The sequence below is a fragment of the Eptatretus burgeri genome, chromosome 3 (genome assembly GCF_056783735.1).
Source record: "Eptatretus burgeri isolate ZD-2024b chromosome 3, Ebu_testis_v1, whole genome shotgun sequence".
NCBI classification, from domain to species: Eukaryota; Metazoa; Chordata; class Myxini; order Myxiniformes; family Myxinidae; genus Eptatretus; species Eptatretus burgeri.
In genome coordinates, this window is record NC_140963.1 from 130,971,771 (window position 1) to 130,985,894 (window position 14,124).

Sequence of the window (14,124 nt, forward strand, 5' to 3'; positions counted from 1 at the left end):
TTTTTAGATCCTTGTGGAGGAGGAGGATTTTTAGCTCGTGGAGGATCTCTAAGTCTTACTCACGTTGTTGTTCTTCATCTTCTTCTTGTGGACTATTTTGTTTCACAGCCTACAGTTTTCATCGAAACTTCCTGAAACTTCGCATATATATGTAAAAATTCTCTGCGCAGACAGTAACCATCTCCGATTTTGAAAATTCCTCTTAGAAAAAAAGTTATGACGTCAAAATATCTCCGCTAATGGAAATCGCCTAAAAAATTATCTCAGAAACTAGGCAAGCTTTTTGAATTCTGTTTGCGAGAATCGAACAGGGCATAAGCAGAGATGAATTACCGCACATATGATACATCATTATGACGTCATATAAATTTTTATGACGTCATTCCTATTTTTTGACATTTTTTGTTTCACAACCCAGAGTTTTCATTGGATCTTCGTGAAACTTGCCATGTATATGCAGAAAGCCCACGCGCAGGCAGTAACCATCTCTGATTTTGGAAATCTTCTTCTTCTTTCGGCTCGCTCCCGTTAGGGGTCGCCACAGCGGATCAACCGTCTCCATTTCGCTATATCCTCCACATCTTCCATTGACACTCCAACCACCCGCATGTCTGCCCTCACCGTATCCATGAACCTCTTCTTTGGCCTTCCTCTTCTCCTCCTGCCTGGCGGCTCCATCTTCAACATCCTTCTCCTGATATACTCTGCTTCCCTCCTGTGCACATGTCCAAACCATCTCAATCTCGCCTCTCTCACTTTGTCTCCAAACCGTCCTACCTGCGCTGTCCCTCTAATATACTCATTTCTTATCCTATCCATCCTCGTCACTCCCAACGAGAATCGCAGCATCTTTAACTCTGCCACCTCCAGCTCCGCTTCCTGTCTTTTTGTTAGTGCCACCGCCTCCAAACCATACAACATAGCTGGTCTCACTACCGTCTTATATACTTTCCCCTTCACTCTTGCAGCTACCTTTCTGTCACAAATTACTCCTGCAACTCTTCTCCACCCACTCCATCCTGCCTGCACTCTCTTTTTCACTTCTCTCCCACACTCTCCGTTACTTTGGACAGTTGATCCCAAGTATTTAAACCAATCCACCTTCCCCACCTCAACTCCTTGCAACCGCACCATACCACCACCCTCCCTCTCATTGACGCACATGTACTCCGTCTTACTCCGACTGATTATCATTCCCCTTCTCTCCAGTGCGTACCTCCACCTCTCAAGGCTCGCTTCAGCCTGCTCCCTACTCTCCCTACAGATCATGATGTCATCCGCGAACATCATAGTCCATGGAGACTCCAGTCTGATCTCGTCCGTCAACCTGTCCATCGCCATTGCAAACAGGAAAGGGCTCAGAGTCGATCCTTGGTGCAATCCCACTTTAACCTTAAACCGGTCCGTCATTCCTACCGCACACCTCACCGCTGTCACACTGTCCTCATACATTTCCTGCACCACCCTCACATACTTCTCCACCACTCACGACTTCCTCATACAATACCACAACTCCTCTCTTGGCACCCTATCATAAGCTTTCTCTAAATCCACAAACACACAATGTAACTCCTTCTGGCCTTCCCTATACTTCTCCATCAACATTCTCAAAGCAAACATTTCATCAGTGGTGCTCTTTCCTGGCATAAACCCATATTGCTGCTCACAGATCGTCACCTCTCCTCTCAACCGAGCTTCCACTACTCTTTCCCACAACTTCATGGTGTGGCTGAACAACTTCATCCCTCTGTAATTTCCACAGCTCTGCACATCACCCTTATTCTTGAAAATCGGAACCACTACACTTAATCTCCACTCCTCCGGCATCCTCTCACTTTCCAAGACTTTATTAAACAATCTGGTTAACAACCCCACTGCCATCTCTCCTGAGCACTTCCATGCCTCCACTGGTATACCATCTGGGCCAACCGCCTTTCCACTTTTCATCTTCTTCATAGCAGTCCTCACTTCATCCTTACTGATCCACCCTTACTGATTTTGGAAATTCTTCCGAGAAAAAAAGTTGACATAATATCACCGCTAATGGAAATCGCTTATACCATTATCTCCGAAACTAGGCAAGCTGTTTGAATTTTGTTTGTGGGAATCAAGCCGGGCATTAGCACAGATAATTTATCGCAAACCTGATACATCACAATGACGTCATATTCGTTTTTATGACGTCATAATTAAGTGGACGAGGATCTTAGCTCATTTGAGCTTGTTACCAACAAAGGCCACGAAGATCAGTTTGCAATAACAGATGTAGTTTTTGACACAAAGTATCAGAACGTAGCCGGGTTGAATTTGACCGTGGCACATATTGTTGATGAGCCACCATCAAATTTGTATGCTCATTGAGTGTGCAATACTCACTGGTGTTCATCCAATTAAATGGATGGATCTGAAGACCAGACTACAAGTAGGTGGTGTTATGGTTTGAGCATCTGCTCTGAATCTGGGAGGTCGGTGTTTCGAACCCTGGCCAAGTCATACCAAAGATTTTTAAAATGGCATGTGTTGCTTCTTTATTTTCTGCTCAGCATTTAAAAAGAATCGGGAACTGACAACAGCCATGGGTTTGCGTGACTTAATGGGCCTAATGGCCACTTCCTATGTTCAAGTTCCTTCTAACAATAATTCATGTTGTTATTGTTGCTTCTTTAACAGTTGCAATTATGTGGAGTTTACCATCGAACTTTTTTAGCCCGTCTTTCACGAACCAGCTGGCCAGGCCTGATGTTCGCCCGAAGGTGACAGGAATTTGGAAACCGACCAGGGTTGCATTGATAGCTTACTCTTCGCAAATAATACTGTGGCATATTTATCATCCACCAACAAACAATGCTGGCCGATGGATTCCTCCAACTAAACGTCCTTTCGATGGATGATGTGCACGTGCAAAATACCAGGACGACAATTTATATTTGGGTTGGGATTTGCACCAAGGCTGGACATTTCAAGGTGAGTGTTTATATCTCCAGTTTTTTTTTTTTTATACCTCCAGTCCAAGGCCTAAGCTATTCTGCCAGTCCATCAGTTATTCCAATGGGGAAAGTATTTAATGTTCTCTGAATTGTTTTGAGATTTTGACTGATTTTCACTTTAACTTGGTTGTTGAAATATATATATATATATATATATATATATATATATATATATATATATATATATATATATATATATATATATATATATATATATATATATATATATATATATTTTTTTTTTTTTTTTTTTTTTAACTCCTTTGGCGTTTAATCAAAAATTTTAATCATCGTTTCTCATAAGACCACAAAAATTGAAACTTCAATTCATCGCATGCTTCTTTGTGGTGTTTTAGAAGTTATGAAAGCTTTCAGGGATGCCATAAGGCATGCTGCACAAACAAAACATTACAAGGTCCAACGAAACAAATTCGACCACACACTGTGCAATATATGCAATTGCATTGTTACATGTATGTATTGTGTTTGTGAAATTACTCATCTGCAATCATAAGATAGCAGGTTTTCATGGGTTTCACAAAGGACGTGAAGGACAAGAAACCACAAAATTGAAGTATCGTCCAATCAAAACACTGCTATGTTATGAGCATAGGCTTGGCAAAATAGATAGCATTTTATGCTCTATTACTGAGAACATGGCATATCGGGTGAATGGCACGGGCTGTCTATCCTAAAGTACAACTGGTGCTCGTTTGGCATATTATTGGGTCTTACAAGGATGTGCGACAGACTGGGGGGGGGGGTAGAATATCCTTTTCAGGCATCTTAATTTCTTTGTATTCCATTGTGAATTATGTAACTGCAATGTCTGATATGATGCTGTGGGGGTAGCGCACTTGCTTTTCAGTTGTCTGGGCTGGGATAGATTCCCAACCCGACTCTAAACTGTCGGATTGATGCTTCGCACGCGGGGCGTTTCAGCACAAATTGTGCCATCTCTCGGATGGACCTCAAGCTGGGTGTCCTGCCTGCTAGCATCAGTTTGCTGGACGTGAAAGATCTCATGGTGTCTTTCGACGAACAGTGGGTTCGTCATAGCAGTACTTTGAATGCATTCCAAATTCCTGTTTTAACTTGGTGCAAAGATTAAATGAGCCCTTTTGCCTGTAGAAACACCAACATGGCACCACCACACCGATCTTCTCAGTCGGCATGGGAAGGATCAGATCAGATCTAATTGGAGTTCTCCATCCTGAAATGGCGGGTGAGGCCCACCAATAATTCACCACTGATAGTGGCGGGACAATCTGTTTCGAAAACAAATCAGAGCTAAAGTTCAACATAAATGTACACACTCAATGGTAAACTAGTCTTCTTCTTATTCTTCTTCAAGAATTATCCTCACCAAATGTTGACAGAGGTACGAGTAGATGCTAACCGCCATGAGGAAAAAAAAAGAAGGGTTAGTCTATGTTTAAGGTGTGAACCCTTCTTCAAAGCAAGTGGAAGAAGAAGGTCGGAGGTTACCATATAAACAGAATACCTGTCTGAACATTTATTTGTGAGAAATCTTTATCCCACCATGGTGGACTGCTTAAGTGTCAATATCACTTCAACAAAGCAACGCCATGATAGGCTATGTTTTTATTAATGCTTGAAATGTTGTTAACGATAAATTCTTCTTTATTTATTCTGCACACATGTCTGCAGTTTCCTTAACGCAGACAGAGCCTGCATTGCACAGTATTTTACAATGAGTGTGCAATACTCACTGGCATTCTTTAGCATCTTCATGTTCTGGCCTCTTGATGCAAGTTCAGACATGGTCTGCACAAAATGCATACGTCCCTTTAAATATTCCTCCAGCACTGAAGAAAAGGGAAAACGCAAATGGGTGGCAGAGGAGTGAGTGCAAGAGAGGGTGGTCAGGTGAGTTTAAAATGTTAAGGAGATGTTGGGTGGGAGCGTGGGGGAGAACATTGGAGAGTGCGGTAAATGTGCAAGATGAGTTCGGTGAGAGGTGAAAGAGTTGGAGCAAAATATGGAGTCCGAGCAAACGATTTGGAAGAATTGATGAACGGGGGTTGTTGTTCTTCTAAACGAAAGATGTATGAGCTGGGGAGAGGAGCGGTGGCTTTGCCACTCATGCAATGCCACCTTTGAGTTAGAACAGGAATTTAGCCATTTCGGTGCCGGCGATAGCTCGCCTACTCTTCATGATGAACACCGTGGGATCTTTAACGTCCACCAACGAATGCTGACAGACGGAACACCCAGTGTAATGTCCATCCGAGGGATGACACATTGATGAATCACCCTGCCACAGAGAACAGTGGGGTTGGGATTGAAACCCAGGTTAGGGAGCTCAGAGGTAAGCGTGCACATTACCTTTGGCCTATCCTGCCAGGCGCAGGTGTGGTAAGACGTACAGAAGACAAAAACATCATCAAAACATAACAGTGTACAGTACTCCTGATTTGCTATTTTCTATCTCACAGATATTTGTATGATTCATTTTCCTTTATGGATTTTGTATAAATAACATGAAAATGAAGGGCATTAATTGTCACAGATTTGTACTACATGTATTCTAACAACTTCTACTGAAAGTAAGAACTACATTATATTCATAGAATACTTACCCAGCGCAGTATAGAGGATTGGGTGTGAGCCAACTCTTCTGGCAGCAAATTTGTAATAAAATAAAAAAAATTGAAATCAAGTGGAAGACCAAATAAAATAAATACTACATTTGAGTCATCAGAAGGAACCCGAACAAGCAAAAAGCAAAGATGGAGTCATCAGGAGGAGCCTGGATAGGATTAAATAATTATGTCTGCCAGACCATGTGTCTGATCACATTGAAATTTAAAGCATATATTCCCGATCACTACGAGATCATAACTTTGAAGTTTCACATCGATTGATGCAGCAGTTCAAGAGAGAATTAAAAAAAAAATTCCTTCAATCCAATGTGGCTGCCAAACCATGTGACCGATCAATTTTTCATGAGCACCCTGGTATCACCAAAGCTTGGGGGTGTGTGTGAAGTTTCCCCTCGATATGTCCAGCCATTCTGGAGAAGAAGATTGTGCAAGGTAGTCCAGTCCAGAAGAAGAAGAAGATTGTCCAGCCATTGTGTAAGGTGTAAGTCGGTCGCTTTGTGACAAAACATGTTGGACCTAATTGGGCAAGGTGTTAGTGGGTCGTTTTGTAAGACCTCGGTGGACCTATTGGGCAAGGTGTTAGCAGATCATTTTGTGAGAACTTTGTGGACCTATTGGGCAAGTTGTTAGTGGACATTTTGTGAGAACCTGGTGGACCTATTGGGCAAGGTGTTAGTGGATCGTCTTGTGAGAACTTGGTGAACCTATTTGGCAAGGTGTTAGTGGATCGTTTTATGCGAACTTTGTGGACCAATTGGGCAAGGTGTTAGTGGATTGTTTTGTGAGAACTTGATGGATCTGTTGGGCAAGGTGTTAGTGGATCGTTTTGTGAGAACTTGGTGGAACAATTGGGCAAGGTGTTGGCTGATCATTTTGTAAGAACTCAGACCTGTTGGGCAAGGTGTTAGTGGATCGTTTTGTGAGAATTTGGTGGACCTATTGGGCAAGGAGTTCGCGGATCATTTTGTAAGAACTCTGTGGACCTATTGGGCAAGGTGTTAGCAGATCATTTTGTGAGAACTTGGTGGACCTATTGGACATGGTGTTAGCGGATCGTTTTGTGAGAACTTGGTGGACCTGTTGGGCAAGGTGTTAGCGGATCATTTTGTAAGAACTCAGTGGACCTATTGGGCAAGTTGTTCGTGGATCGTTTTGTGAGAACTTGGTGGGCCAATTGGGCAAGGTGTTGGTGGATCATTTTGTGAGAATTTGGTGGACCTATTGGGCAAGGTGTTAGTGGATCGTTTTGTGACAGAACTTGGTGAACCTATCGGGCAAGGTGTTAGTGGATCATTTTGTGAGAACTTGGTGGACCTGTTGGGCAAGGTGTTGGTGGATCATTTTGTGAGAATTTGGTGGACCTATTGGGCAAGGTGTTAGTGGATCGTTTTGTGACAGAACTTGGTGAACCTATTGGGCAAGGTGTTAGTGGATCATTTTGTGAGAACTTGGTGGACGTATTGGGAGACGTGTTAGTGGATTGTTTTGTGAGAACTTGGTGGATCTATTGGGCAAGGTGTAAGCGGATCATTTTCAAATAATTCGGTGGACCTATTGGGCAAGGTGTTAGTGGATCGTTTTGTGAGAACTTGGTGGACCTGTTGGGCAAGGTGTTAGCGGATCGTTTTGTAAGAACTCGTTGGACCTATTGGGCAAGGTGTTAGTGGATCATTTTGTGAGAACTTGGTGGACCTATTGGACATGGTGTTAGCGGATCATTTTGTAAGAACTTGGTGGACCGATTGGGCAAGGTGTTAGTGGATCGTTTTGTGAGAACTTGGTGGACCTGTTGGGCAAGGTGTTAGCGGATCATTTTGTAAGAACTCAGTGGACCTATTGGGCAAGTTGTTCGTGGATCGTTTTGTGAGAACTTGGTGGGCCAATTGGGCAAGGTGTTTGTGCATCGTTTTGTGACAAAACTTGGTGGACCTATTGGGCAAGGTGTTAGTGAGCCGTTTTGTGAGAACTTGGTGGACCTGTTGGGCAAGGTGTTGGTGGATCATTTTGTAAGAATTTGGTGGACCCATTGGGCAAGGTGTTAGTGGATCGTTTTGTGACAGAACTTGGTGAACCTATTGGGCAAGGTGTTAGTGGATCATTTTGTGAGAACTTGGTGGACCTATTGGGAGACGTGTTAGTGGATTGTTTTGTGAGAACTTGGTGGATCTATTGGGCAAGGTGTAAGCGGATCATTTTCAAAGAATTCGGTGGACCTATTGGGCAAGTTGTTAGTGGATCGTTTTGTGAGAACTTGGTGGACCTGTTGGGCAAGGTGTTAACGGATCGTTTTGTAAGAACTCGGTGGACCTATTGGGCAAGGTGTTAGTGGATCATTTTGTGAGAACATGGTGGACCTGTTGGGCAAGGCGTTAGTGGATCGTTTTTGAGAACTTGGTGGATCTATTGGGTAAGGTGTTAGTGGATCGTTTTGTGAGAACTTCGTGGACCTATTGGGCAAGGTGTTAGCGGATCATATTGTGAGAATTTGGTGGACCTATTGGCCAAGGAGTTCGCGGATCATTTTGTAAGAACTTGGTGGACCTATTGGGCAAGGTGTTAGCAGATCATTTTGTGAGAACTTGGTGGACCTATTGGACATGGTGTTAGCGGATCATTTTGTAAGAACTTGGTGGACCGATTGGGCAAGGTGTTAGTGGATCGTTTTGTGAGAACTTGATGGACCTGTTGGGCAAGGTGTTAGCGGATCATTTTGTAAGAACTCAGTGGACCTATTAGGCAAGTTGTTCGTGGATCGTTTTGTGAGAACTTGGTGGGCCAATTGTGCAAGGTGTTTGTGCATCGTTTTGTGACAAAACTTGGTGGACCTATTGGGCAAGGTGTTAGCGGATCATATTGTGAGAATTTGGTGGACCTATTGGGCAAGGTGTTAGTGGATCATTTTGTGAGAACTTGGTGGACCTATTGGGAGATGTGTTGGTGGATTGTTTTGTGAGAACTTGGTGGATCTATTGGGCATGGTGTAAGCGGATCATTTTCAAAGAATTCGGTGGACCTATTGGGAAAGGTGTTAGTGGATCGTTTTGTGAGAACTTGGTGGACCTGTTGGGCAAGGTGTTAGCGGATCGTTTTGTAAGAACTCTGTGGACCTATTGGGCAAGGTGTTCGTGGATCGTTTTGTGAGAACTTGGTGGACCTGTTGGGCAAGGTGTTAGCAGATCCTTTTGTGAGAACTTGGTGGACCTATTGGGCAAGGTGTTTGTGGATCGTTTTGTGAGAACTTGGTGGACCTGTTGGGCAAGGCGTTAGTGGATCGTTTTTGAGAACTTAGTGGACCTGTTGGGCAAGGCGTTAGTGGATCGTTTTTGAGAACTTGGTGGATCTATTGGGTAAGGTGTTAGTGGATCGTTTTGTGAGAACTTCGTGGACCTATTGGGGAAGGTGTTTGTGCATCGTTTTGTGACAAAACTTGGTGGACCTATTGGGCAAGGTGTTAGTGGGCCGTTTTATGAGAACTTGGTGGACCAATTGGGCAAGGTTGTTAGCGGATCATTTTGTCAGAACTCGGTGGACCTATTGGGCAAGGTGTCAACAGATCATTTTGTGAGAACTTGGTGGACCTATTGGACAAGGTGTTAGTGGATCATTTTGTAAGAACTCAGTGTATCTATTGGGCAAGGTGTTCGTGGATCGTTTTGTGAGAACTTGGTGGACCTATTGGGCAAGGTGTTTGTTGGCCGTTTTGTGAGAACTTGGTCGACCTGTTGGGCAAGGTGTTGGTGGATCATTTTGTGAGAACTTGGTGGACCTATTGGGCAAGGTGTAAGCGGATCATTTTCAAAGAATTTGGTGGACCTATTGGGCAAGGTGTTAGTGGATCGTTTTGTGAGAACTTGGTGGACCTGTTGGGCAAGTTGTTAGCGGATCGTTTTGTAAGAACTCGGTGGACCTATTGGGAAAGGTGTTAGTGGATCGTTTTGTGAGAACTTTGTGGACCTGTTGGGCAAGGTGTTAGCAGATCCTTTTGTGAGAACTTGGTGGACCTATTAGGCAAGTTGTTTGTGGATCGTTTTGTGAGAACTTGGTGGACCTGTTGGGCAAGGTGTTAGTGGATCATTTTGTGAGAACATGGTGGACCTGTTGGGCAAGGCGTTAGTGGATCGTTTTTGAGAACTTGGTGGATCTATTGGGTAAGGTGTTAGTGGATCGTTTTGTGAGAACTTCGTGGACCTATTGGGCAAGGTGTTAGCAGATCATATTGTGAGAATTTGGTGGACCTATTGGGCAAGGAGTTCGCAGATCATTTTGTTAGAACTCGGTGGACCTATTGGGCAAGGTGTTAGCAGATCATTTTGTGAGAACTTGGTGGACCTATTGGACATGGTGTTAGCGGATCTTTTTGTAAGAACTTGGTGGACCGATTGGGCAAGGTGTTAGTGGATCGTTTTGTGAGAACTTGGTGGACCTGTTGGGCAAGGTGTTAGCGGATCATTTTGTAAGAACTCATTGGACCTATTGGGCAAGTTGTTCGTGGATCGTTTTGTGAGAACTTGGTGGGCCAATTGGGCAAGGTGTTTGTGCATCGTTTTGTGACAAAACTTGGTTGACCTATTGGGCAACGTGTTAGTGAGCCGTTTTGGGAGAAGTTGGTGGACCTGCTGGGCAAGGTGTTGGTGGATCATTTTGTGAGAATTTGGTGGACCTATTGGGCAAGGTGTTAGTGGATCGTTTTGTGACAGAACTTGGTGAACCTATTGGGCAAGGTGTTAGTGAATCATTTTGTGAGAACTTGGTGGACCTATTGGGAGACGTGTTAGTGGATGGTTTTGTGAGAACTTGGTGGATCTATTGGGCAAGGTGTAAGCGGATCATTTTCAAAGAATTCAGTGGACCTATTGGGCAAGGTGTTAGTGGATCCTTTTGTGAGAACTTGGTGGACCTGTTGGGCAAGGTGTTAGCGGATCGTTTTGTAAGAACTCTGTGGACCTATTGTCAAGGTGTCAACAGATCATTTTGTGAGAACTTGGTGGACCTATTGGACAAGGTGTTAGCGGATCATTTTGTAAGAACTCGGTGGACCTATTGGGCAAGGTGTTTGTGCATCGTTTTGTGACAAAACTTGGTGGACCTTTTGGGCACGGTGTTATTGGGCCGTTTTGTGAGAACTTGTTGGACCTGTTGGCCAAGGTGTTAGCGGATCATTTTGTCAGAACTCAGTGGACCTATTGGGCAAGGTGTTAGCAGATCATTTTGTGAGAACTTGGTGGACCTATTGGGCAAGGTGTTAGCAGATCATTTTGTGAGAACTTGGTGGACCTATTGGGCAAGGTGTTAGCAGATCATTTTGTCAGAACTCAGTGGATCTATTGGGCAAGGTGTTCATGGATCGTTTTGTGAGAACTTGGTGGACCTATTGGGCAAGGTGTTTGTTGGCCGTTTTGTGAGAACTTGGTCGACCTGTTGGGCAAGGTGTTGGTGGATCATTTTGTGAGAACTTGGTGGACCTATTGGGCAAGGTGTTAGTGGATCGTTTTGTGACAGAACTTGGTGGACCTATTGGGCAAGGTGTTAGTGGGCCGTTTTGTGAGAACTTCGTGGACCTATTGGGCAAGGTGTTGGAGGATCTTTTTGTGACAGAACTTGGTGGACCTATTGGGCAAGGTGTTAGTGGGCCATTTTGTGACAGAACTTGGTGGACCTATTGGGCAAGGTGTTAGTGGATCTTTTTGTGAGAACTTGGTGGACATATTGGGCAAGGTGTTAGTGGATTGTTTTGTCACAGAACTTGATGGACCCATTGGGCAAGGTGTTAGTGGGCCATTTTATGAGAACTTGGTAGACCTATTTGGGAAGGTGTTTGTGCATCGTTTTGTGACAAAACTTGGTGGACCTATTGGGCAAGGTGTTAGTGGGCCGTTTTATGAGAACTTGGTGGACCAATTGGGCAAGGTTGTTAGTGGATCGTTTTGTGAGAAGTTGGTGGACCTATTGGGCAAGGTGTTAGTGGATCATTTTGTGAGAACTTGTTGGACATATTGGGCAAGGTGTTAGTGGATCGTTTTGTGACAGAACTTGATGGACCCATTGGGCAAGGTGTATCGTTTTGTGACAAAACTTGGTCGACCTATTGTGCAAGGTGTTAGTGGGCCGTTTTCTGAGAACTTGGTGGACCTATTGGGCAAGGTGTTAGTGGATCGTTTTGTGACAGAACTTGGTGGACCTATTGGGCAAGGTGTGGGTGGATCATTTTGTGAGAAGTTGGTGGACATATTGGGCAAGGTGTTAGTGGATCGTTTTGTGATAGAACTTGGTGGACCCATTGTGTGAGGTGTTAGTGGGCCGTTTAATGAGAACTTGGTGGACCCATTGGGCAAGGTGTTTGTGGATCGTTTTGTCACAAAACTTGGTGGACCTATTGGGCAAGGTGTTCGTGGGCCCTTTTATGAGAACTTGATGGACCTCTTGGGCAAGGTGTTAGTGGGCCGTTTTATGAGAACTTGGTGGACCGATTGAGCAAGGTGTTTGTGGATAATTTTGTGAGAACTTGGTGGACCTATTGGGCAAGGTGTTTGTGCATTGTTTTGTGACAAAACTTGGTGGACCTATTGGGCAAGGTGTTCGTGGGCTGTTTTATGGGAACTTGGTGGACCTATTGGGCAAGGTGTGAGTGGATCGTTTTGTGAGAACTTGGTGGACGTATTGGGCAAGGTGTTAGTGGATAATTTTGTGAGAACTTGGTGGACATATTGGCCAAGGTGTTGGTGGATCGTTTTGTGACAGAACTTGATGGACCCATTGGGCAAGGTGTATCGTTTTGTGACAAAACTTGGTGGACCTATTGTGCAAGGTGTTAGTGGGCCGTTTTATGAGAACTTGGTGGACCTATTGGGCAAGGTGTTAGTGGACCGTTTTGTGAGAAGTTGGTGGAATATTGGGCAAGGTGTTAGTGGATCGTTTTGTGACAGAACTTGGTGGACCAATTGTCAAGGTGTTAGTGGATCATTTTGTGAGAACTTGGTTGACCTATTGGGCAAGGTGTTTGTGCATCATTTTGTGACAAAACTTGGTGGACCTATTGGGCAAGGTGTTCGTGGATCGTTTTATGAGAACTTGGTGGACCTATTGGGCAAGGTGTTAGCTGATCATTTTGTCAGAACTCGGTGGACCTGTTGGGCAAGGTGTTAGTGGATCGTTTTGTTAGAACTTGGTGGACCTATTGGGCAGTGTGTTAGTGGGCCGTTTTGGTGAATCCCGGTTAAAATTGAGACTCGCAGTCTCTGCTGTGCGAAGCGATGGTGACCGTGAAAGGTCCCGGATTTGAACCACGGTGTCGGCTTTCTTTCCTCTTATTTCAACATTGAACGTATTCACATTTCAGCCTCACTCGGAACTTTTGCAGATTCCAAAATCTTGGCCCTCAGGTTCGGGATCCCTCCGTCGGTTTGGAATCTGCAAGGTTTTCCAGGCTTTCTGGAACCTCTGAAAATGTCTCAAAATCTATTTTCCTTTTTTTCCCCCCTTTATTGAAATCGTTTCCCCGTCATGCTTCACCGACTTTCCAACTCCTGCAAAAAGATCACCCCCTTACTAACGATGTAACAATATGCCGAATGCCCCATTTTCATGATGCTGAACACAGGGTTGGCAGGATGGCCGACAGGTTCGTCTCCACTCTCACCTCCTTAACCCCAACCTGTGTGCCCTGGGTTCGAATCCTGAAGCAGCTATAAACTGTCATCTTGGTGTTTCACAGGCAGGGTGGCTCGCCAACGTGTGTGTGCGTTGCCCCTTCGATGGACGTTAAGCTGGCCGTCCTGCCTGACATGAGTTTGTGCACGTCAAACATCCCTTGGTGTCTTTCAGAAAGTAGGCGAGCTATCACCGGCACCCTCAATAAATTAACAAAATTTGTCCTGACTATTACTGCGATAGCAATGGCAAACCACCCAGTGCAATCCGCGATACGAGGCCGTTTTCAGCAGCACCACGAACGCTCCGTCCGCAGAATTCGGCCACAAGAAGAAGAAGATTCTGCTAATTAAACGAGTCGGTGCAGCACAGATCTGGTCACTCAGGTTACAGGGAATTAATGTCCGTGAGGTTTGAGATTCCTCATCCATCCGCACAAACCCAGTTGTATCGACTCTCGTGTGACGTTTCGTCCCGTCGAGTTAATGTCACACACATTTTCCTTTACCTTGCAATAACTGCCGTTGGGTCATGATGACGGTTTCGCTTGAAACCCCTCTTGGGCGTTCGTTGCCATGACGACGACGACGACCGGAAACGGCAGATTGCGGGGTGACCCGGGGATAATGCCCAACTCCTCGGGTTCTGTTTTATATTTTTCTTCACGACGCTCTTGTGTACCCGATGTTTATTTCATGCCGGGTTATTTTATCTCCTTCTATGATATGGCGTCGACACGTGTGCTCATCGTGATGCATTCTCTGGGTTCGAAAATAAAGGGTTCGCTCGTGGCGATTGCTCGCTCCGCCCACACGTTGTGATTGGCTGATTGAGTGGCGTGCTGAGCGCGTGAAAATGACGTA

The 14,124-nt window shown here is 44.6% G+C and overlaps 1 protein-coding gene across 2 annotated transcripts in view; it reads right to left on the reverse strand.

Moving 5' to 3' along the window:
* SPAG6 (sperm associated antigen 6) overlaps positions 1-13,901 on the reverse strand; it is a 65,151-nt gene extending 51,250 nt beyond the window's left edge. The window contains exons 1-2 of one of the 2 annotated variants that reach the window (XM_085875610.1): positions 13,770-13,901; positions 4,721-4,816 (exon numbers count right to left, since the gene is read on the reverse strand). In XM_085875610.1, the coding sequence (XP_085731736.1) occupies positions 4,721-4,816; positions 13,770-13,794 (121 nt within the window). In that variant the 5' untranslated portion in view covers positions 13,795-13,901. The remainder of the gene's footprint in view (positions 1-4,720; positions 4,817-13,769) is intronic. The other variant, XM_085875611.1, reaches the window with a different exon arrangement.
* Positions 13,902-14,124: the final 223 nt, after the last annotated feature.